This window comes from Lynx rufus, unplaced genomic scaffold (assembly GCF_022079265.1).
Source record: "Lynx rufus isolate CCGP_SWC_20201006 ecotype Redwood Valley unplaced genomic scaffold, mLynRuf1.p SCAF_11, whole genome shotgun sequence".
In the NCBI taxonomy this organism is placed as follows: Eukaryota; Metazoa; Chordata; class Mammalia; order Carnivora; family Felidae; genus Lynx; species Lynx rufus.
The window spans coordinates 14,955,786-14,980,722 of record NW_025814825.1 but is presented as its reverse complement, the minus strand read 5'-3'; the positions used below and the strand labels follow the sequence as shown (position 1 = coordinate 14,980,722).

Sequence of the window (24,937 nt, the reverse complement as noted above, 5' to 3'; positions counted from 1 at the left end):
AAAAAGCATATATAAAGGAGATAGTTTAATTTGGGAGTACCTTTTTTTATTTAGCTATAGTTCCCATACCATAAAATTCACTCCTTTAAATAAGTGTATAATTCAGTGGTTTTTAGTCTTTTTAGTTGTGCAACCATCACCATTATCTAATTTCCAAACATTTCCATCACCTCAGAAAGAAAGCCTGTACTTACTAGCAGGCACTCTGAATGGGAACATCCTCCCTCCCCTGGAAAACCACTAATCTACTTTCTGTATCTGTTGATTTGCTCATTCGGATATTTCACATAAATGGAATCATAATATGTGGCCTTGTGTATCTTGCTTAACATACTGTTTTCAAGGTTCAGCCATGTTGTGGCATGTTACCAGTCCTTCATTCCTTTTCATGGCACAATAATTGAGCATATGGATAGATCACATTTATGTATCCACTCATCAGTTGATGAATATTTGGATTATTTCCATTTTGGTCATTATTAATAATGCTATGAATCTTTATGTACAAGTTTTTGTATGAACATATGTTTTAATTTCTCTTGGATATGTACCTGGGAGTGGAATTGCTGGGTCATGTGGTAACTGTATGTTTAACAATTTGAGGAACTGCCAAACTGTTTTCTAAAGTGGTTGTACCATTTTACATTCCTACCAGCAATGTATGAGGGTTCTGATTTCTTTACATTCTCACCATCACCTGTTATTGTCCATCTATCTGTTTTTATTATAGTCATCTTACTGGGTGTGTTTGGATACCTTTAAAAAACTTATTATTTATTTTTAATTTTTTTAATGTTTATTTTTCAGAGAGTGTGAGCAAGGGAGGGGCAGAAAGAGAGGGAGGCACAGAATCCAGAGCAGGCTCCAGGCTCTGAGGTGTCAGCACAGAGCCCAATGCGGGGCTTGAACCATGAACTGTGAGATTGTGACCTGAGCTGAAGTCAGAGGCTTAACTGACTGAGCCACCCAGGCACCCCAAAACTTACTGTTATTTATGCAAGTAATATAAAGAAGTAATATAATGAATTTAAAAAATGAGGGGGCGCCTGGGTGGCTCAATCAGTTAAGTGGCCGACTCTTGATTTCAGCTCAGGTCATGATCTCCTGGTTCGTGAGTTTGAGCCCTATGTAGGGCTCTGCAATGACAATGTGGAGCCTGCTTGCGATCCCCTCTCTCTCTCTCTCTGTTTCTCTCTCTCTCTCTCTTTCTCTTTCTCTCTCTCTCTCTCTTTCTCTCTCTCTCTCTCTCTCTCTTTCTCTCTCTCTCTCTCTCTGCCTCACCCCTGCTAACTCTGTGTGTCTCTCTCAAAAATAAACTTTAAAAAAAATGAATTTTTTTCTCGTAAAATATTTACATTATATATATCAGGCTAAAAACCCTATGACCTCCACCTCAGTCAGTTCCTATACCTTATCTGGGAAGAAAAAATGTTTTCAGTTTGGTATGTATTTTTTCAGAATTTTTAAAAATTCTGAATGTAGACAGCTCTGTATAGCCTTCTTACATTAATCCAACTGTTTTCAAAGAAAACTCTATAATAAATGAGATTAGTTTTTTCTTTTCCAACCTTTAACTGTGAAATATAGCATTTTTTTTTCATTTTTTTTTTTCAACTTTTTTTTTTATTTATTTTTGGGACAGAGAGAGACAGAGCATGAACGGGGGAGGGGCAGAGAGAGAGGGAGACACAGAATCGGAAACAGGCTCCAGGCTCTGAGCCATCAGCCCAGAGCCCGACGCGGGGCTCGAACCCACGGACCGCGGGACCGCGAGATCGTGACCTGGCTGAAGTCGGACGCTTAACCGACTGCGCCACCCAGGCGCCCCTGAAATATAGCATTTTTAAAGGTTTATTTATTTATTTTGAGGCGGGGGGAGGGGAAGAGAGTGGGAGAGAGAGAATCCCAAGCAGGCTCCGTGCTGTCAGTGCAGAGCCCAACATGGGGCTTGATCCCACAAACATGAGACCATGACCTGAGCCAAAACCAAGAGTCGGATGCTTCACTGACTGAGCCACCCAGGCACCCCTAACATGTAGCATTAAAAAAAAAAAATTACAACATTCTTTAGTAAAAATCACATCAAACAAGCCAACTAAATGCCTATAGGTAAAGGCTTATTATCCCATATATTATGGCTTTTAAAATGATGGCTCTTAGTCTTTACTTATTGAAACATTATAAGTAAAACTAATATTTTCTTCTTGTTAGTGCATGGCTCTCTGGCTATGAAAACCCTGTGGTATCTCGGATTAATATGAGAATACAAGATCTAACAGGACTAGATGTTTCCACAGCAGAGGAGTTACAGGTAGGTAATCACATTATCCTTAAACTATATGCTATCACATTATTTCTTTACACTTTTTCAAACGATGCTTTAGATGAGATTTCCTAACACTGTGCAGGCACTCTACAGGTATTGCAGGATAATTTGGGACCAAAAAAGTGACTATGCAAGCTGAGATCATGCAAAGTGGTCTTAATCAATGGCAAAAATTATGAATATCTGTGATTTCCAAAATTGTTTACAAAATTAAATTAAAAACTCTTATTGTTAAGTATAACTTAACAATAAAATTAAGTATAGCTTAATAAATTAAAAACTTATTGTTAAGTATACTTTTATAGGGGAATGAACAATATGTAACAATATTTATTAAGCACACTACAAGTTTTTTTTCATTCCTAAGCCTGTCAGGTGACCAGTGGTAGTTATTTTTTTTTTCTTTCTTTTATTTTTTTTAATTTTTTTTTTTCAACGTTTATTTATTTTTGGGACAGAGAGAGACAGAGCATGAACGGGGGAGGGGCAGAGAGAGAGGGAGACACAGAATCGGAAACAGGCTCCAGGCTCTGAGCAGTCAGCACAGAGCCCGACGCGGGGCTCGAACTCACGGACCGCGAGATCGTGACCTGGCTGAAGTCGGATGCTTAACCGACTGCGCCACCCAGGCGCCCCTTTAATTTTTTTTTTTTTAACATTTATTTATTTCTGAGAGAGCACGAGCAGGGGAGGGGCAGAGAGAGGGAGACACAGAATCCAAAGCAGGCTCCAGGCTCTGCGCTGTCAGCACAGAGCCTGATGGGGGCTCAAACCCACGAGTGGTGAGATCAGGACCTGAGCTGAAGTCAGACACTCAACTGACTGAGCCACCCAGGCACCCCTCTTTTTTTTTTTAATGTATTTTTTCTCTTTTCTATTGAGATATAATTCACATACCATAAAATTTACCCTAGTTTTATTATATGCACGTGGTTATGCAACCATCACCACTATCTAATTGCAAGAACATTTTCATCACTTCAAAAAGTTTTAGTATTCACTCCTCGTTCCCTTTCCCTAATGCCCCTGGCAACCACTAGCCTACTTTCTGTGTGTGAATTTGCCTAGATATTTCATATCTAGATATTTTATATAAATTGGATAATACAATATGTGGCCTTTTGTATCTGGCTTGTTTGACTTAATGTTTTCAGTGTATCAGCACTTTATTCTTTTTCATGCCCGAATAATATTCCATTGTTTGGATATAACCACACTTCATATATTTATCAGCTGAAGGATATTTGGTTGTTTGTATTTTTTGGCTATAATGACTAATGCTGCTATGAGCATTTGTATACAAGTTTTTATACCAACATTTAAATTTCTCTTGGGTATATTCTACATATGGAATTACTAAGTCATGTGATAACTTTAGTTTAACATTTGAGGAATTGCCAAACTGTTTTCCAAAGTGACCATACATTTTACAATTCCATTTGCAATGTATGAGAGTTATAATTTCCTCACATCCTTGTAAATAATTTGTTCTTGTCCATTTTTTTGTTTGTTTTTAAATTATATCCAAGTTAGTTAGCATAAAGTGCAATAATGATTTCAGGAGTAGATTCCAGTGATTCATCCCCTTTGTATAACACCAAGTGCTCATCCCCACAAGTGTCTTCCTTAATGTCCCTTACCCATTTAGCCCATCCCCCCACAGCCACTCCAGCAACCCTCAGATTGTTCTCTGTATTTAAGAGTCTCTTATGTTTTGTCCCCCCTCCCTGTTTTTATATTATTTTTGCTTCCCTTCCCTTATGTTCATCTGTTTTGTATCTTAAATCCCACATATCAGTGAAGTCATATGATACTTGTCTTTGTCTGACTGACTTATTTCGCTTAGCATTATACACTGTAGTTCCATCCACATTGTTGCAAATGGCAAGATTTCATTCTTTTTGATTGCCGAGTAATACTCCATTGTATATATATACCACATCTTCTTTATCCATTCATCAGATGACAGACATTTGGGCTCTTTTCATGCTTTGGCTATTGTTAATAGTGCTGCTATAAACATTGGGGTGCATGTGCCTCTTTGAAACAGCATACCTGTATCTCTTGGGTAAATACCTAGTAGTGCAATTGCTGGGTCATATGGGAGTTGTATTTTTAATTTTTTGAGTAACCTCCATACTGTTTTCCAGAGTGGCTACACCAGTTTGCATTCCCACCAGCAGTGCAAAAGAGATTCTCTTTTTCCCCATCCTCACCAACATCTGTTGTTGCCTGAATTGTTAATTTTAGCCATTCTGACAGGTGTGAAGTGATATCTCATTGTGGTTTTGATTTACATTTCCCTGATGATGAGTGATGTTGAGCATCTTTTCATGTGTCTGTTGGCCATCTGTATGTCTTCTTTGGAGAAATGTCTGTCCATGTCTTATGCCCATTTTTTAATTGGATTATTTGTGTTTTGAGTGTTGAGTTATATAAATTCTTTTATATTTTGGATATTAACAACCCTTTGTCAGATATGGCATTTGCAAATATTTTCTCCCATTCAGTAGCTTATTGTTTATTTTTGTTGATTGTTCCCTTTGCTGTGCAGAAGCTTTTTATTTTGATGTAGTCCCAACAGTTTATTTTTGCTTTTGTTTCCCTTGCACGGGTGACATGTTTAGAAAAATTTTGCTGCAGCTGATGTCAGAGAAATTATTGCCTGTGCTCTCTGCTAGGATTTTCATGGTTTCACATTAGGTCTTTAATCCATTTCCAGTTTATGTCTGTGAATGTTGCAAGAAAGTGGTTCAGTTTGATTCTTTTGCATGTAGCTGTCTAGTTTTCCCAACACCATTTATTGGAGAGACCGTCTCTTTCCTATTGCATATTCTTGCCTCCTTTGTTGAAGATTAATTGACCACATAATTGTGGGTTTATTTCTGGGTTTTCTATTCTGTTCTATTAATTTATGTGTATGTTTTTTGACCAATACCAGACTGTTTTGATTACTATAGCTTTGTAGTACATCTTGATAGCTGAGATTGTGATACCTCCAGTTTTGTTCTTTTTCAAGATTGCTTTGGCTATTGGAGGTCTTTTGTGGTTCCATACAAATTTTAGTATTATTCTAGTTCTGTAAAATAATGCTGCTGGCATTTTGATAGGGATTGCATTAAATCTGTAGATTGCTTTGGTAGTATGGATATTTCAACAATATTTGTTCTTCCAATTCATGAGCATGGAATATTTTTCCATTTCAGTTTTTTTCATCAGTGTTTTATAGTCCTCTTCAGTTTCTTTCATCAGTGTTCTATAGTTTTCTGTGTACAGGTCTTTCACTTCCTTAGTTAGGTTTATTCCTAGGTATTTTATTATTTTTGGTTAAATAGTAAATGGGACTGTTTTCTTCATTTCTTTCTGCTACTTCATTATGAGTGTATAGAAATGCAGTGGATTTGTGTATATTGATTTTGTATCCTGTGACCTTACTGAATTCATTTATCACGTCAAGTAGTTTTTTGGTGGAGTCTTTAGGGTTTTTTATGTATAGTATCATGTCATCTGTAAATAATGAAAGTTTTCATTTTTCCTTACCAATATGAATGCCTTCTATTTCTTTTTCTTGTCTGATTGCTGTGGCTAGGACTCCCAGTACTATGTTGAATAAAAGTAGTAAGAGTGGACATCTTTGTCTTGTTCCTGATGTTAGGGAGAAAGCTTTCAGTTTTTCACCATTGAGTGTGATCATAGCTGTGGGATTATCATATATAGCCTTCATTATGTTGAGGTATGTTCCCTCTAAACCTACTTTGTTGAGGGTTTATCATGAATGGATGTTGTACTTTGTGAAATGTTTCTTCTGCATCTGTTGAAATTATTAAGTGGTTTTTATGCTTTCTCTTGCTGATGTGATGTATCACAGTGATAGTTTTGCAAATATTGAACCACCGTTGCATACCAGGAATAAATCCCGCTTGATCCTGGTCAGTGAGTTTTTTAATGTACTGTTGAATTTGGCTTGCTAATATTTTCTGGATGTTCATCAGAGATGTTGGCCTGTAGTTTTCTTTTTGTATAGTGTCTTTATCTGGTTTTGGTGTCAGGGTAATGTTGGCCTCATAGAAGCTTTTTTCCCTCTTCTACTTTTAGAATACTTTGAGAAGAATAGTTATTAACTCTTCTTGAAATATTTGATAGAATTCACTTGTGAAGCTATCTGGTCCTGGACTTTTGTTTGTTGGGAGGGTTTTTTTAATACGTTTATTTATATTTATTTGTTTATTTATTATTATTATTTTTAATGTTTTTATTTATTTTTGAGACAGAGCATGAGCAGGGGAGGGGCAGAGAGAGGGAGACACAGAATCTGAAGCAGGCTCTGAGCTGTCAGCTCAGATGTGGGGCTAGAACTCATGGACTGTGATATCATGATCTGAGCTGAAGTCAGACGCCTAACCGACTAAGCCACCCAGGCACCTCTTTCTTTCTTTCTTTCTTTCTTTCTTTCTTTCTTTCGGGAGTGAGTGAGTGAGTGAGTGAGCTGGGGAGGGGCAGAGAGAGAGGGAGAGAGAGAATCCAAAGCAGGCTCCATGCTCTCAGTGCAAAGCTCAATGCAGGACTCAAATTCATGAACCATGAGATCACAACCTGAGCCAAAATCAAGAGGTGGACACTTAACTGACCAAGCCACCGAGGTCCCCCTGTTGTGAGTTTTTTGATTACTGATTCAGTCTGTTTAAATTTTCTGTTTCTTCCTGATTCAGTTTTAGGAGGTTAATATGTTTCTAGAAATTTATCCATTTCTTCTAGGTTGTCCAATTTGTTGGCATGTAATTTTTCATAATATTCTTTTGCAGTTCTTTGTATTTCTGTGGTGTTGATTGTTATTTCTCCTCTTTCATTTCTGTTTTTGTTTATTTGAGTTCTTTTTTTTATGAGTCTGGCTAGAGGTTTATCAATTTTGTTGAACTTTTCAAAGAATCAGTTCCTGGTTTCATTGATCTGTTACATTGTTTTTGTAATTTCTGTTTCATTTCTTTCTGCTCTAATCTTTATTATTTTCTTCTTTCTGCTGGTTTGGGGTTTTGTTTGTTTTTCTTTTTCTAGTCCCCTTTAGATGTAAGGTTAGGTTGTGTATCTGAGATTTTTCTTGCTTTTGAAGTAGGTTTCTATTGATATAAACTTCCCTCTTAGGACAGCTTTTGCTGCATCTCAGTTTTTGTTTTCATTTGTTTCCACTTTTTTTTCTTTTTTTTTTTTAACTGATTTCTTGGTTAACCCATTCATTGTTTAGTAGCATGTATTTAACCTGTGTGTATTTGTTCTTTCCTGAGTTTTCCTTGTAATTAGTTTCTAGTTTCATAGTGTTGTGGTCAAAAAAGATGTTTGGTACGACTTTTTAATTTGTTGAGACTTGTTTTGTGGCCTAATAAGTGATCTATTCTGGAGAATGTTCCATGTGCCCTTGAATGTTTATTCTACTATTTTAGGGTGGAATGTTCTGAATAGATCTGTTAGAGCTGTGTGGTCCAGTGTATCATCCAAACCAACTGTTATGTTGATTTTCTGTTTAAATGGTCTATCCATTGATATAAGTGAGTGTCAAAGTCTCCTAGTATTGTATTATTAGCAATTATTTCCTTTATGTTTGTTAGCTGCTTTATGTATTTGGGTCCTTCTATGTTGGGTGCATAAATGTTTACAATTTCTATATCTTGTTGGATTGTCCCCTTTATGGTCATATAGTATCCTTCTTTGTCTCTTCTTACAGTCTTTGTTTTAAAATCTGTTTTATCCAATATAAGTATTGCTACTTAAGCTTTTTTTCACTTCCATTTGCACTATAAATGCTTTTCTACCCCTTCACTTTCAATCTGCATGTCTCTTAGGTGTGAAATGAGTCTCTTATAGGCAGCATATAGATGTGTCTTGATTTTTTTAGCCATTCTGTCATCCTCTGTTTTTTGTGGTTTTTTTTAATTGGAGTGTTAAGGCCACTTACATTCAAAATAATTGATAGGTATGTATTTATTGCACTTTGTTTCCTGTTTTATGGTTGCCATTGTAGTTCTTTCTTTCTTGTTCTCTTCTCTCACGGTTAGCTGGCTTTCATCAGTGATATAATTGGATTCCTTTCTCTTTATTTTTTGCATATATCTATTACCAGTTTTTGATTTGTGCTACGATGAGGTTTGTATATAACATCATATGCATACAGCAGTCTGTATTATGTAGATGGTCACTTAAGTTTATGAAGTTTGAATCCATTCTTTTTAAAACAAATTTTTAAAAAATTTTTAAATTTTTACTTATTTTTAAAAGGGGGGGCGAGTGGGGGAGGGGCAAAGAAAGAGGGAGAGAGAATCTGAAGCAGGCTTCATGCTGTCAGTGCAGAGCCTGATGTGGGGCTCGAACCCACGAACCACAAGACCATGACTTGAGCTGAAATCAAGAGTTGGACGTTCAATGGACTGAGCCACCTGGGTGCCCCAAGTTTGAATACATTCTAAAAGCTTTAAATTTTTACTCCTCTCCCCTGCCACATTTTAGGTATATGGTGTGATACTGTACATCTTTTTGTGAAACTCTTGACTAATTTTTTAAAAATTTTTTCTTCTAATGTTTATTTTTGAGAGAGAGACAGAGGGTGAGTGGGGGAGGGGCAGAGAGAGAGAAGGAGACACAGAATCAGAAGCAGGCTCCAGGCTCTGAGCTGTCAGCACAGAGCCCGATGCGGGGCTCAAACCCATGAGCCATGAGATCATGACCTGAGCCAAAGTAGGACACTTAACGGACTGAGCCACCCAGGTGCCCCTTGACTGATATTTATAGATAAGCTTAATTTTATTGCTTTTATGCTTCCTACTCTTCATACTTCTCCTTATGGTCTTTCATTTCCACAGAGTCTCCTTTAACATTTCTTATAGAGCTGTTTTAGTGATCATGAATTCCTTTAACTTCTGTTGTCTGGAAACTTTCTCTTCTTCTATTCTGAATGATAGCCTTGCTGGATAGTATATTCTTGGCTGCAGGTTGTTTGTTTGTTTGTTTGTTTGTTTGTTTGTTTGTTTGTTTTTCCCAGCTCTTTGAATACATCCTGCCAGTCCCTCCTGCCTGCAAAGTTTCTGCTGAAAAATCTGCTTATAGCCTTAAGAGATTTCCCTTTTATGTAACTGTTTTTTCTTGCTGCTTTTAAAATTCTGTTTATTACTGCTTTCCATTTTAAGTACTACGTGTCTTAGTGTGGACCTCCTTGTTGATTTTGTTGGGGGCTCTCTGTGCTTCCTGGATCTGGATTTCTGTTTCCTTCCCGAGAACTGGGAAATTTTCAGCTATTATTTTTTCAAATAAATATTCTGCTTCCTTCTCTCTCTCTTTTCCTTCTGGAATTCATATAATGCAAATGTTACTACGTTTGATGGTGTTACTGAGTTCCCTTAGTCTGTTTTCATTTTTTTTTTCTTTTTCCTGTTCAACTTGGTTGCTTTCCATTACTGTGTCCTCCAAGTTGCTGATCTGTTCTGCTTCCCCTAGTCTACTATTTACTTCCCTCTAGTATATTTTTAACCTCACTTATTGAGTTGTTCATCTCTGATTCGTTCTTTTTTTTTTTTTTTTTTTTTTATGTTTTGTATCTCTTTGTTGAGGGTCTCACTAAGATCCTTCACTTTGTTCTCAAGTCTAGTGAGTATCTTTATGACTATTACTTTACTTACTTATTTTTTAAATATTATTCCTTTTTTCTTTATTTATTTTGAGAAAGAGCGTGCAAGTGGGGAAGGGCAGAGAGAGAGGGAGAGAGAATTCCAAGCAGGCTGTCATTGTCAGTGGAGAGCCTGATGCAGGGCTGGAACCCATGAACTGTGAAATCATGACCTGAGCCAAAGTCAGACACTTAACCGACCGAACCACCCAGGTGCTCCTATGACTATTACTTTAAATTCTTTATCAGGGATATTATTTATCTCTGTTTTGCATAGGTCTCTTGTGATTTTGTCCTGTTCTTTCATTTGGGACACACTCCTCTGTCTCCTTATTTTGTCTAACTCTGTCTGTTTCTTTGTGTTAGGTAAGTCAGCTATGTCTCCCACTCTGGAAAACTGTGGCTTTGTGAAAAAGAGGTCCTATAGTACCCTGCAGTGCACTGTCCCCTGTTCACCAGAACCCAGTGCTTTAGGGATGTTTTCTATGTGTGTTGCATGAGCCACACTGCTTTTAGTCCAGTTGTCTGCAATGGCACTCTCTGCCTGTTGTGGGCAGGTTTTGGTCTCTGTGTTGTTAGTGGCCTAGTCTAGGGCCACCTTGGGCTTGAGTTGAGTCAGACCAGACATTTGCCAGAGATGGAGTAGCACTGAACTGCAGGGTGCTTTCTCTCTGTTGTGCCCTGAGAAGCTTTTGTTGGTGGGTAGGGCCTGTAGTCAGACCGATGTCTGCCCCCAGCCCACTGCTGGGCCATAGTTGGACTGGTATGTGTATATATCTTCATCTCTCCCTGGGGCAGGAGTCACTTTGTAGTGGTAGAGGCCCCCATCAGGGCTACTTGCACACTTCCAGGCTTGTGGCACTGCTTTGGATGGACTCTGGCCAAGGGTCTATTGGAAGGGCAGGTCCACAAGAAAAAGCAGGCTGAGATTCATGGTGCCTGCAAGATCTACACTGGTTTGCTGTGGGAGAGAGCTTGAAGACCATGAGAAAACTGCCCAGACTGGAATGGAAGGGTGGGTCCATATAATAGCTTGGTGAGCAGGGGGAGGGTTCAGAGGGCACTGTTAATAAGGTCTATGCAGGTGTGCTGTGAGAGGGGACCTGAGGCTGCTTGGGATGGAGGGGGTATGTCTGCAGAAGAATGTCTGGCGGAGCTCTCACTGTTAGCAGGAGAGTGTTCTGCTGCCCTGGTTCCCATAGGTGTCTGTGAATCCAGGCTGGGGAAGGGGGCAGGGAAGGAAATGGCTCTGAGAGAAGTCCCCCTCAAATCCCTGCCCCTCCAGCTCATGTACTGAGATTAGTAAAAAAAAAATCTCCTTCCTGTATACCTAGGCATTTTTAAAAAATTTTAAAACACTTTTATTTATTTTTGAGAGAAAGAGCATGAGCAGGGAATGGGCAGAGAGAGGGGGAGACACAGAATCCAAAGTAGGCTCTAGGCTCTGAGCTGTCAGCACAGAGCCTGACACGGGGCTTGAACCCACAAACTGTCAGATCCTGAGCTGAAGTAACTGAGCCGAAGTAACTGACTGAGCCACCCAGGCGCCACCCACCCCAGGTGGCATTCTTTTTTTTTTTTTTTTTCAGGTGGCATTTTTCAAACTGCCTCTTCTATGCTGTGTGTCAGCTGGGCTCTTCAGTGCACTGTCTCTTTAAGGGCGGAGATTCAGTTTCCTTCTGCCCTCAGACTCTCCCAGAGCTGAGCTTGCTGATTTTTAAAGTTCCAGGTGGTAAGCCCACTGATTATAAGAACATGAGAATCCATGCCCCTTTGGTTTTCAAAGACAGATGTTTATAGGGATTCATCTCACCCATACAGGCCCCGTATGCATGGGGTGCCTGGTGTGGAGGTCTGCTCCTCTCCCCTCTCCACTCCACTGCTTCCCTCCCTCCCACAGGCAGTCTCACAGTCTTTTTGGCTCCCTACCACATCTCAGCCCTTCCTACCCTCTTCCATGTGTCCCCTTCTCTACATTTAACGGTGGAGAGTCTGTTCTGCCAGTCCTTGGGTCATTTTCTGAGTTATTTACACTGATTTTGATATTATCTAGGTGTGCCCGTGGGACAAGGTGAGCCTAGGATCCTCATATTCTGCCATCTTCCTCAGAAGTCCCTGGTTGCTTGTGCTTTAGATATCTAAGAAACTATTGCCTAATGCAAGGTCACAAAGATTTATACATGTGTTTTTTCCTAACAGTTTTATAGTTTTATCTGTTATGTTCAGGTCTTTGATCTATTTTGAGTCAATTTTGTATATGAGGTAGAGGTCCAACTTCATTCTTTTCATGTGGATATTCAATTGTCCCAGCATCATGTATTTAATTTTTTTTAACATTTATTTATTTTTGAAAAAAATTTTTTAAACGTTTATTTATTTTTGCGACAGAGAGAGACAGAGCATGAATGGGGGAGGGTCAGAGAGAGAGGGAGACACAGAATCTGAAACAGGCTCCAGGCTCTGAGCTGTCAGCACAGAGCCTGATGCGGGGGTCGAACTCACGGACAGCGAGATCATGATCTGAGCTGAAGTCAGATGCTTAACCGACTGAGCCACCCAGGCGCCCCACCAGCACCATGTATTTAAAAACTACTCTTCCCTATTGAATTGTCTGGGTAATCTTTATTGTGAATATTGAGAATTACAGTGCTTTATATCTTGGTAAACACTTATCAAGGATAGTTTAAACATTCCTTCTTATTGTGAAATTTGGGGCACCTGGGTAGTGCAGTGGGTTGAAAGATTTTTTTTCCAACATCATTTCTTCCTTCCTCCAAGACATCTTTATCCTTTTCATCACAATCACTTTCCTTATATTGGTAAGTTTGCCTTCACCACATTCCTCTGGCTGCATAGCTAGAGTTTCTTGACCTGCACAAGTGGAAGCATTCCCCTTGTCATTTTTTTTCTATATCACCATTTAAGTTTGATTTGAATTTTACTTAAAGCATTATTACTTTCCCTTTTTCTGCTGTACATTGTCTTTGTTAGCCATTTTGCCTCTTCCAGCTATTCATTTTTGTAAACTATCACATGAGTTTTCACTGGGAGATAAGGAGGCAACACAACTACATACTTTGGTGTCTGTGCATGAATTAACAGATGTGCAGTGACCAATCACTGATAGACTTTGAAAGAAGTGATATGATTGGTCATTCATCATGATGTGCAGCTGTTATTTACATTGTAATTTGTGGACTAAAGTGCTAGCAGCAACATTTGTACTTTATGCAATTACTCGTAGTCAATATGTTTTGGTGACTGAAATTTAAACTATGTTGTTGGAACTCTGGTGTTAATGAGTAGCTAAACCATTAGATGTGTGCCTTTTGGAACTGTGCAAAATCAGGATTGCCTATATTTAAATTGCTTAGTTAAGTTGCCATTTATTCCATGGTAATCTACAATTTCCTTGGTATTCATTATATTACTAAAAGGTCTTGTATGTAGCTTTTTCTTTCCTGATCTGTGTTTATTCTCATCTGCCTAACCCTCACAGGATCTTTCAGGCTATGTGATACAGTTTTACTTAATAGGTTGATTCAACCCAATGTGTCTACAATATAAGGAGTAAAATATCCAGAGTAATAATAATTCACATAGGACTTGGACTTTGCTGTGGGCAACACTCTTTTAATTATGTTTTTCTTTCATTTCATTGGTAGTGCTCTTTAAATTACATTCTCCTTTTATTGTGTCATATTGGGATACAAGGAGGGAGCTAAGGGAAGGCATCATTCTCCTTAATTTATAAATAAGAAAACTGAGATTGTATTCAGAATTACATATATTGTAACTAAGAAAGCTAGAATTTAAACTCAGACCACTTTTTTACTCTCTTTTGCTGCTTCCCACTGGGACATTGTCATTGCCGATTAAAATTGTAGGAAGATATTTTATTAAAATTGATTGGGAGTTTCCCAGATTTTGGGGCTTTGGAAAACATGAGTCTTGATTTAAATTCCAAAGAAAAGTGTTTAGTAAAAATTAATAATAGAAATCTCAAAACTCTAATTCTATAATATTTTAATTCTAAACATTTAAAAATTCTGATTCAAATTTTAGTTTAAGTTATATATTAGAGGAAAACATGTACCTCAAAATTTGCTAAAAGAAGGTATATTAACTAAGGTTCTTAAATATATAGTAGCTATCCTTAGTTTTTTATCCTTGGTTCCTTAGGAACTGTCGTTGATTTCAACTGCTTTGCTTCTAATTACTCTAGAAGTACCTAACCATATCATGTAAGAGGCCAAAATAGGACTTACAGATTTTTTGAATAGTAATCTTGATTTTTTTTAATGCATGCTTTCTTCTTCTTCTTCAGGTAGCAAATTATGGAGTTGGAGGACAATATGAACCCCATTTTGATTTTGCACGGGTAAGTTTAAAAAAACAAACGGAGAATGTAGGAGTTCTAACTGAAGCTTAGGCATGACATGTTAAGTCTGTTCTTTTAGTAGTAAAAATTCATAGCCTGTTTGCAATTTGTGGAAGCATGGTGGAATAGACATTCTATAAAACCTTTTTAGCAGTAACAAAACAAAACCCCTAAATGTTAAAAAAAAAATTTAGGATACTTTTAAATGCATTGCTGAGACTGGAAGAAAGTAAAGGAAATTTCCAATTCCCAAAATGAACAAAGAAAACCTAGAAACTAAAATTAGAGTTAAAGGGGGGCTGGGCCAAAAAAGCTGAAGCTGAAAGCATTTGTCTCCAGGAATCTAGAGCTTTGAGGATTGATGGCTGTGTGAGAGGACCTGCCACTGTGCAGGCTACTGAACTTGAGACCGATGCATAAAACCTGAATCTCCAAAAGGATTATACCCTCAGAGAAAGAAAGAATAGCCTTGAAAAGAATCTGCTTGGAGTCAGGAGCCTTAAGGAGAGTTGCCTCTCATCATCCAGGTGGGCATGGAATGTGTATGAGAGCCTCTTCTGGGAGTTTGAAAGCCTAGGCCTCCTCTCACGTGAACCTTATTTTGAATTTCACTACCCTGAAAGAGGAGAAATTAAAGTTGTTCATTTAGGTAGTGCTTCTTGGTACCTGGCAGAGACAAACTCATGTCCTCCCTGAAGACAGGCATCTTTATTCTAGTACCTCAAGAGTTTTAAAGATTAAGGTCAGCCAAATACAAACTCATTAAAAAAAAAACAACAGGTAATAAGACACCATTGGTGAGACTAAAGTGACCAACAGATTTAGAAGCCCCAGGATGTTAGGTACTTGAATAATCAGAGAATATAAAATAACTGTATAGTAGTTTTAAAAATAAAAGGATAAAAATTAATAAACTCTCAAAATGATTTAACATATTTGAAAAACAAATAGAAGCTCTAGGTAGAAAAAAGTAATTGTTGAAAATTTAAAGTTTGGATAAATTAAAACAGATTAGAGAGGGGCGCCTGGGTGGCTCAGTTGGTTGAGCATCCGACTTCGGCTCAGGTCATGAATTCATGGGTCCTGGATTCAAGCCCCACATTGGGCTCTGTGCTGATAGTGCAGAGCCTGCTTGGGATCCTGTCTCTCCTCTCTCTCTCTCTCCTTCTCTCTCTCTCTGTGCCCCTCCCCCACTCATGCTTTCTCTCTCAAATAAATAAACTTAAAAAACAGACAGTTGAAGTGCATTAGTGAATGAATTGGTAAATCTGAAGAAATTATAAGAATACATTAAGAGACAAGATAAAAAATACAAAACAGATGTAGAGAGACACTGGAGAATATATAATATGAAAGCAGTTTGCTAAAAAGCTGTCCTTTACCAAGTACTACTCTTGCTTAAGATTAATAAATATTAACCTTACTTTTTTCACATTAAGCTATAAATTATACATTATACAAGTATACAAGTCCTCATTAAGCTTTATCATAAATACATGAATTCTAAGAACTGTCTCGGGCATTTTAATAAACTTCTTGATCTACTGTCATTTTAAAATAAGAGTACATTTTTTTGAAGGAAAACAGCCTATATTGTGTCATGGCGCTTGACTAGCTTAAATCCCAGAATTGTACTCTTTTTCTATGTAGGCCAGCAAGGAATATATTTTTAGTCTTTCCCTTCTTTTTTCAATTATTGAAAAATGTCTGAGAGTCTTGAATGATGTGAAAGAGTACAGTTCAAACTCTGACACTAGTGCAACTAAATTTTCTTCTTAGTTTTTTATTTTGAAATAATTACAGATTCCTAGGAAGTTGCAAGGAAATGTACAGGGAGGTCCTATGAACCCTTCCCTCAGCTTCCCCCAATGTTAACATCTTGCATTACTGTAGTTGACTATCAAAACCAAGAAATAAGCATTGGCACAAGACATAGAGCTATTTCATATTTCACCAGTTCTATTTGCACTAATTGTGTGTGTACCTATGCAGTTTTATTACATGTGTAACTTTGTGAAAGTACCACACAATCAGGATGCATAACTGCACCATGACTGCAAGACTCCCTTACAGTCCTGCTCTTATAGCTGCACATGCCCTTCTGCTTCCCATCTCTTAACTGCTGGTAGCTGCTAATCTGTTCTTCTCTGTAATTATCATTTCAGAAATGTTATATAGATGTTATATGCAGTATGTATCTCTTTTCACTCAGCAGCATAATTCCTCTGAGGTTAGTGGAGTTCTTAAAGAATGTGTCGGTAGTGTGTTCTTTTTTATTGCTCAGTAGGAGTTCACAGTATAGACACACCACAGTTGGTTAATTGTTCATTCTTTGAAGGACAGTAAGGTAGTTTCCAGTTTGGGGCTATTACCAATAAAGATGTGTATAAATTTCTGTGTGAAAAATACATTTTCATTTTTCTGGGATAACTGCCAAGACACTGTATTGTATTTTAATTTAGATTTAAATAGCTAGATGTGAATTGTCCAGCCAGATTAAAGTGCTGACTGTCCAAAAGAATGACAAGCATAGTAGCAGTAAACATTTGAATGGACCATGAGTTCAATTTAAATCTCAAGGTAAATTCTTTACCTGCAGAGAATAGAGTTCATGAATGTAGCTAAGAGGCTCTTTCCCCCCTGCCCCTTTGGAAGCTAAAACTATAGGCATTAATTAATAATCTGTGGATAGTAGATACTGATTTTTGTTATTTAGGCTAATAAATATAGGTCCCCCCTACCCCCAGTGGTCTTATCAAAAGTATTCACTGTACAATCTGAATCAACAACCAACAAGTATTTGAGTGCTTGCTGTATATCATGCACTAGACATTATAAATGAACCTTTTGGGTTTTTTTGGCATACCCTTAAGCATATTAGTGGTATTTAGTGCCACTGGATAATTTGCATTCCTGAATTTTATACCATTGAATTTGTTGTGTTTTATTCACAGAAAGATGAACCAGATGCTTTCAAAGAGCTGGGGACAGGAAATAGAATTGCTACATGGCTGTTTTATGTAAGTTATAGCTAAAAAAAAAAAATTTTTTTTGCTAAAATTTGTAAGTTGGGATTTTATCACATGATGTTTATTTTGATGTTCAGATGTCTGTTTTCCTTAGCTCTTATTTAACATCCTAATTTAAAGTTTTTACAACTGAGTAAGTGGAGGGTTTTTGCATTTGTAACTTTTTCAGATAGTAATATTAAAACCTGAATAAAAAAGTTAAAGTTACTAACAGTCTCAGGGCACCTGGGTGGCTCAGTCTGTTGAGCATCTGACTCTTGATTTTGGCTCAGGTCATGATTTCACGCTTTGTGAGTTTGAGCCCCATATTGGGCTCTCCGCTGACAGTGCAGAGCCTGCTTGGGATTCTCTCTCCCTCTCTCTTTAATTAAATAAACTTAAAAATATAAAAAAATTAATATTACTAACAGTCTATATGGAGACAATCATTGTGGATATTTTGGTGTATGGACTGTTCAGATGTGTATATAGGCATCTCTGTATATATTCACACACATTTAATAAACTTTCCTTTTGAATTTTTTATTGATACATATAAGAAAAGTATACAAATCCTAAGTACTATAACCTGATAAGTTTTCACAAAGTGAATACATCTGGTGTAAGCAGCTAAATCTAGAGAGCACATTATAGCATCCTGGAAGCCCCATTAAGGGTAACCATTTTCACATTGTTTAGTAAAATTTCAAAACAGTATGATCATTATTTTTAAAATTGTTTATATACCGGGGCACCTGGTGGCTCAGTTGGTTAAGAGTCTGACTCTTGATTTCTGCTCAGGTCATGAGCTCACAGTTGGTGAGTTCAAGTCCCTCATTGTGAGTTCCCTGCTTGGGAATCTCTGCCTGCCCCCCTGCTCGTGCACCTGCACGCTCTCTCTTTCCCAAAAGAAATAAACTTTAAAATTCTTTATATACTTAAACATATAAAAAAATTAACTGGGGCAAATATTATGACCAAAGTTTATCTTTTGTTGCATAACAAATCACCCCAAAACTGAATAGATTAAAATAACTTTTTATGTCTCATGGTTGTAAGGTGGGCTTCACTCCTGGTTCTTGCTGTGGATCATTCATGCATCTGTAGTCAGTTGATGACTGGCACTGGGGTCATCTTGAAGGTTGAGGCTGGCTTTGGCCAGAGTACCTGCATGTGGTCTGGGCTTCTTCCCAGCATGGTGACTAGATTGCAAGAGCAAGTATCTCTGCAAAAAAGCAAGGCTGAAATGCATGGCATTTTTATTACCTACCTTGAGAAGTCAAATAATGTCACTTCTCCTGGCTTTTATTAATCAAGGCAATTACAAAGATCTGCCAAGTTTCAAGGGGAGGAGACATGGACCCTACCACTCAATAAGAATGTCAGTGTCACGTAAACAGAACATGTAGGACAGGGAATACTGGGAAATAGTATATTTGGAAAATATAACCTTCTACAATGTTGTAACCTTTGTTAACTTCAAAAGATGAATTTTAAGTCTAGACATAAATTTTGCTTATTTCATTGTTTTGTCCACCCCCTAACCCATTTGAATGATAGGAAAATGGCATCTCTTTTTGCTGTTTATCTCACTCCCTACCAAAATTTGTGTATCTCTGCTCAGTCTCATTTTCCTGCTTCATTGCTTCCTGCTACCTTCCCTATTTGTCTTTTACTTTATTTCTTCCATTCTTCTCTCTCTCCTTCCCTCTTTGCAATCCACCTTTTCACCTTCCTACCTCATCACCCTCCTTCCCTCTTACAACCTTATCTGTTTCTAAAAAGATTTAAGATACCATAAAAAAAGGAATTAAGCACTGTAATAAAAAGGATTTAGGATTAAAAAAGAATTTGAGACATAATAATGTTAAAGATGAGAGAGAATTATTACAAAGGGAAAACCAGGAGAGACGATGATACATTATACAAAATTCATGCTGTGAAATCTTGTATAGTTTTTAGAAGTGAATTCTCCATAATTGTACCAATTTATATCCTACCTTTAAGTGTGATATGTTTGTTAACCTTTTGGTCTGCACATCTTTCACTTATTATATTGGCAGTTATTGTGGTTTTAGTTTGTATTATTAGAGAAGTTGGTCATCTCTTCTGATGTTTGAGACATTAAACATTTTTTTTGCTTTTATGAATATTGATGCTATACATTATTTGGTCCAATATCCATAAATATTAGATTATTTGAACATTAGATTATATGTTTGATTATTATATTCTATCTTAACTATATAGCATTTTGATTAGATCAGTAATTTTGCCCCCCACCCCCTGCCATTGTTTAAGTATTGTCCTACATGGTCCATTTAGCACAACTTTTTCATTTCTTCAAAGTTAGCTCTTTGCTCCAGTGGATGTATTCATCATAGTACAATATCCTTCTTTATCTCAGTGCTTTTATTTTTATTTAAACTGTGTTCGATATTAAGATCAAACTGTATTTTCTTTGGTATAGCATTTGCCTGGCAATCTTTTTGTTTCAAGGCTTCTTGTTTTAGATGTGACTCTTGGATATAGCACAGTTGGGCTTTGCTTTGTGATACAATCTTTGTATATATGTTCTACTTACGTTGCTTGTGAAAAAATCTTCACTGCATGATAGGTTTCCTGTCTCATTTTGTCCATGTGATCCCTTAATTTGGAAGATTTGTGTTTTACATTTAAAAATTCCAAATTTTAATTCTGGTATAATTAACATACAGTGTGATATTAATTTCAGCTCTACAATTTAGTGATTCAACACTTACATACAACAGCTGGTGCTTATCACAAGTGCACTCCCAAATCCCCATTACCTGTTTACCAGAGTGGAAGGGGGATGGATGGGTAAATCATCAGTTTGTTCTCTACAGTTAGAAGTCTGTTTCATGGTTTGTCTCTTTTGTTCCTTTGTTTCGTTTCTTAAATTCCACATATGAGTGAAATCATACAGTATTTGTCTTTCTCTGGCAGACTTATTTTGCTTAACATAATACTCTCTAGATCCATCCATGTTGTTGCAAATGGCAAGCTTTCATTTTGTATGGCTGAATAATATTCCGTTGTATCTATAGACCACATCTTCCTTATCCTTTCATCAGTGGACACTTGAGCTGTTTCCATAATTTGGCTGTTGTAAATAATGCTGCGATAAACATAAGGGTGCCTACACCCTTTTGAATTAGTGTTTTCATTTTCTTTGGGTAAATACCCAGTAGGAGCACCTGCTATAAATACTGTACACATTAAAGCTGAGCAATGAACAAAATAGATGAAAATTCCTGCCCCCATGGAGATTATATTCTAGTGCAATAAATACATAATTATACCCTTGTATTACTTGATTTGATTTTAAATCCTCTTTTTTTTTTTTTTTACCTCTGGCTATAAAGAAGTAGCTATAAAAGACGTCCCTATCTCCCTTCCTGACTTTATCATTTTTTTAAAATATAAGTATATAAACCTAGAATAGAACAGCATCTTTTTTTGTTTAAAAACTGAGTAGCATGGGGGCACCTGGGTGGCTCAGTTGGTTGAGCGTCCGACTCAGGCTATGACCTCACAGTTTCGTGGGTTTGAACCCTGTATTGGGCTGAGCACTGACAGTGTGGATGGAGCCTGCTTGGGATTCTCTCTCTCTGCTGCTCCCTCACTCGCATTGTCTCAAATAAGTAAGTAAGTAAGTAAGAAATAAATAAAATAAATAAATAAATAAATAAATAAAACCTGAATAGCCTGCACAAACTATCTATGTAAATAGAAGTCCAGATGTTCTCATATTCTCTGCAGTATCATGCCTTCCTCACAATGGCATATTTAACTTTATTATACCAGTGCTTCTGATAATACTGTCTGCAATTCTTATAGATGAGTGATGTGTCAGCAGGAGGAGCCACTGTTTTTCCTGAAGTAGGAGCTAGTGTTTGGCCCAAAAAGGTAAACTAGGTTCATTTGTTATTATAATTTTGTGGGTCTGTTTTTTTTTTTTTTTTCCCTAAGGAAGAGATGCACCTTTGTTTCACGGTCTAATTAATAACATTTTTAAAGATAGAGATAATGTAGTCCTTAAGGTCCTTAAGTATACTAGGTAAAATTTTAAATATCTTTATGGTACACTTTACAATGATTACCTAGAAATAATGAACAACCAAGGATTAGTACTCAAAAGTTTGCATTTCTAAAATGGGTTCCATATGATGGAACCTCCATCTTACTACTGTAAGATTTGTTAGCTTTGTTTTGGCAAATCCCCTTTGTCAGGCAGCTTTGTGGTATTGACATTTTCATGTGATCACCAAAATTTTGTAAATGATTTAGTCATATTTTCAGAATTTTATTAGGGAAGATATAATGCTGCCATGGAGGAGTACTTCCACAGGAACAGAGGAAAATTTAATTACTACAAAAAGTGATAACCTATATCTTATTTGGAGATAATTTTGTATTATTCTCCACAGGGAACTGCTGTTTTCTGGTATAATCTGTTTGCCAGTGGAGAAGGAGATTACAGTACACGGCATGCGGCCTGTCCAGTGCTAGTTGGAAACAAATGGGGTAAATATTTCCTATATTCTCTTTTGACTTTTGTCTCATATTTTGAAATTAGGGTAGTCTATATCTTAAAAAGAAAACAAAACTCCTAACATTGAAAGGGATTCAACCAACCAAGTTTCTGATTTTAATATAAATTTACTTTCAATAGATCAGAATTCCGATGACAGATTTTAACAGTAGTCCCGCTTCTTGACTCAAAGTTGAAGAAGACAGTATCTTTCCCTCAAGGAGTGTACGGTTGTCTGAGACACACTAATGGATAAATCAGAATATAGTGTAGTACACACTAATACAGAGATGTATACAGAAGATGAGGACTCCTTATAGTTGGGAGGCTTCTTCAAAGCTTAATTTTAAAATTTGGTCTTGAAGAGAGAGCCGTATGTTTTCCAGGCATGTTAGGGACCAGGGCCAGGACTAGTGTGAGGCTAGAGAGGCACTCAGGGTCAGGGTCATGCTAGTTTTTAATGTGGCCAGTCATAAAGAAATAGAAGCAGGTGAATTTATTTTTATACATATTATTTAACCCCATAAATCCTTTTCAATATGTGTCACTAGCCACCTTTCAGGTACTTAGTAGCCACATGTGTCTAGTGGCTACTGTCTCAGACATAGCAGGACTAAGGAGTGACACCTGATTGTTAGGATTTTAAAAATCTTCTTTGATGATTATGTTTGAGAATCACTGGACTAGAATGAGGCTAGTGGAGGAGAGATCAGTTTAGAAGGCTCTCTTACATTGCCTAAGTGGGTGATGATGAAAACCTGGACTATGGTAGTAGCAAAAGGATTGGAGAGTAAAGAGACAGAAGAGATATATAAGGAAAAGTGGCAGGCTTTGATGAATGATAGATGGGATATAGGAGTTGAGAAAGATAAGAGTAATTATGGGTCCTAGTTTACTTTGTACACGTTGAAGCCATCGATTGGGTTCTATGATAAAGAAGGAGTAGAAAATTCTGTTTGAGTTACATTAAAAAGCAGTATCTTGGAATCAAGGAAATTTAATGAGCACATAATAGTGATTGATTGTAGAATTGTTCCTGTCCGTTGGAGGCTTTGTGTTCATCTCTAAAATGTCCCTGTATTAGTGATAGTATTTTTGCAAACAGTTAAAACAATGTTCTGTCTCTACCTACATCTTCATTCCAATTGCATTTCATTTCAAGATTTACATTAAACATCAGAAACTTTAGGAAATGCACATACATAGACTCTCATGTGCTTCCAACATTTAGCGAAGTTTTGTGGGTTTTTTTTTTTTTAAATAGAGTGCCTAGGTACCATCTGCCTTCATCTTATTTTGGTCTTGAACTTTTAGCTCGTGTAGAAACTTTGTTATAGGCCTAGTTCTTACAAGTGAATTAAACTTTAGATAGTGGAGAATATTAATGTATTTTTTTCTCTCACAGTATCTAATAAATGGCTCCATGAACGTGGACAAGAATTTCGAAGACCATGCACCTTATCAGAATTGGAATGACAAATAGGCTTCCCTTCCTCTCCTGCTATACTCTAATGTGTCTGATATGCACATTTCCCAGTCTTAACTTTCAAGAGTTTACAATTGACTAACACTCCATGATTGGTTTCAGTCATGAACCTCATCCCATGTTTCATCTGTGGACAATCACTAACTTTGTGGGGTTTTTTTCCTTTTAAAAGTAACACTAAATCACCATATTGTACATATAAACCTTTAAAGTTCAGTTGGTATCACAGAGGATAAAGCAAGGTAGAGTTAAAAAATAAGGAATTTTTACATTTCTATCTTAAAGAACTTCTTGGTTGGATAAAAAAAACACTTTATGCATCTGATTATAGTATTTCACTACATCTCAGTTGGTAGGGGGTAGGCTAGAATGGGCCATGTGATTATAAGCCTTATAGTTTGGACCTAGGTATTACATTTACCTAGTCTTATTTTCTGGATCTGCCTAAAGACTAGGAGTAAACTAGACCTCTAATCTGGGTTCCATTTGATGTTTACCCCTCCATACGCTATTCTAAGTTGATTTTTTTCCTCTCAAATCTTTTTAAAGAAAGTATACTGTATTTTACCAATCCCATTCTTCTCTCACAGCTCCTCTGTGGTGAATCAAATCTGCTTGAGTTAAAATAATTTGATTAAAAAGGTTTTTTATTGCAAAGCCCTATATAACAACAGTGGGCCTTCTTAACTAAAATGATCATTTTATTTATTTCTCCCTTAAATGACTAATGATTTTGTCCATAAAATTTGCTGTTTTTTGTAATGCTAATACCTTGCCTCTTATTCCTGCTATAGCAGGGTGATGATATTGGCGTTCTGATAAAATAAATATCGTGCCTTAGGAGACTGGAAATTTTAAAATGTACAAGTCCTTTTAATGATGAGGGAATTGATAAAAAAAAGAAGAATCTTTTTTCTAAAAAAAGCCAAAATGTCTGTTTTTTTCCACTTCTGAAATGTGTTGTGACAACAATGACCTATTTATGATCTTAAATCTTTTTTTAAAAATGTTTCTGTGTTCTGTGTGGTATTTTTCTTATTTGAATGTGAATGCATACTCTAGTGACAACAGGTGATTTCTATGGATGTGTGTGTGTGTTTTTTGTTTTTTTTTTTAATACAGAGGACTTAGATCTATCCCTTTGGTTTTCATTCACTTTCATGTCACACTATTATGGTAGAACTCTGAACTTTCAGCCATTCAATCAATCAGAATATGTTTCCTTCAAAAGAAGCTCTACAACTTGTGGTTATAAGGTTACTATAATAATGGTACTTAAGACTTTCTCTTATCCAAAAGTGTGGTATAATATAAAGCCATGAACCCAAAGAAGTGTATCAGTTGACCCTTAAAACTAACCTTTTACATTTCTTATGGTGAATCTTAATTCATACAAGGGCTCTTTATCCTTTATGCACTATTTAAATATTTAAAGAAGAGCTTGGTTGTTTGGGTAAGAAGGTATTAAATCAACTGTGAAATTCCTTTCTCCCAAATACTTTGTTTCACCACAGCTATTTTAGTAAGAAATAT

General features: G+C 36.8%; 1 protein-coding gene across 3 annotated transcripts in view; it reads left to right on the top strand.

Moving 5' to 3' along the window:
• Positions 1-24,413, top strand: part of P4HA1 (prolyl 4-hydroxylase subunit alpha 1) — an 89,690-nt gene extending 65,277 nt beyond the window's left edge. For all 3 annotated transcript variants that reach the window (XM_047072941.1, XM_047072942.1, XM_047072943.1), the window contains exons 10-15: positions 2,212-2,311; positions 14,302-14,355; positions 17,310-17,375; positions 21,225-21,293; positions 21,815-21,911; positions 23,324-24,413. In XM_047072941.1, the coding sequence (XP_046928897.1) occupies positions 2,212-2,311; positions 14,302-14,355; positions 17,310-17,375; positions 21,225-21,293; positions 21,815-21,911; positions 23,324-23,394 (457 nt within the window). In that variant the 3' untranslated portion in view covers positions 23,395-24,413. The remainder of the gene's footprint in view (positions 1-2,211; positions 2,312-14,301; positions 14,356-17,309; positions 17,376-21,224; positions 21,294-21,814; positions 21,912-23,323) is intronic.
• The last annotated feature ends 524 nt before the right edge of the window (positions 24,414-24,937 follow it).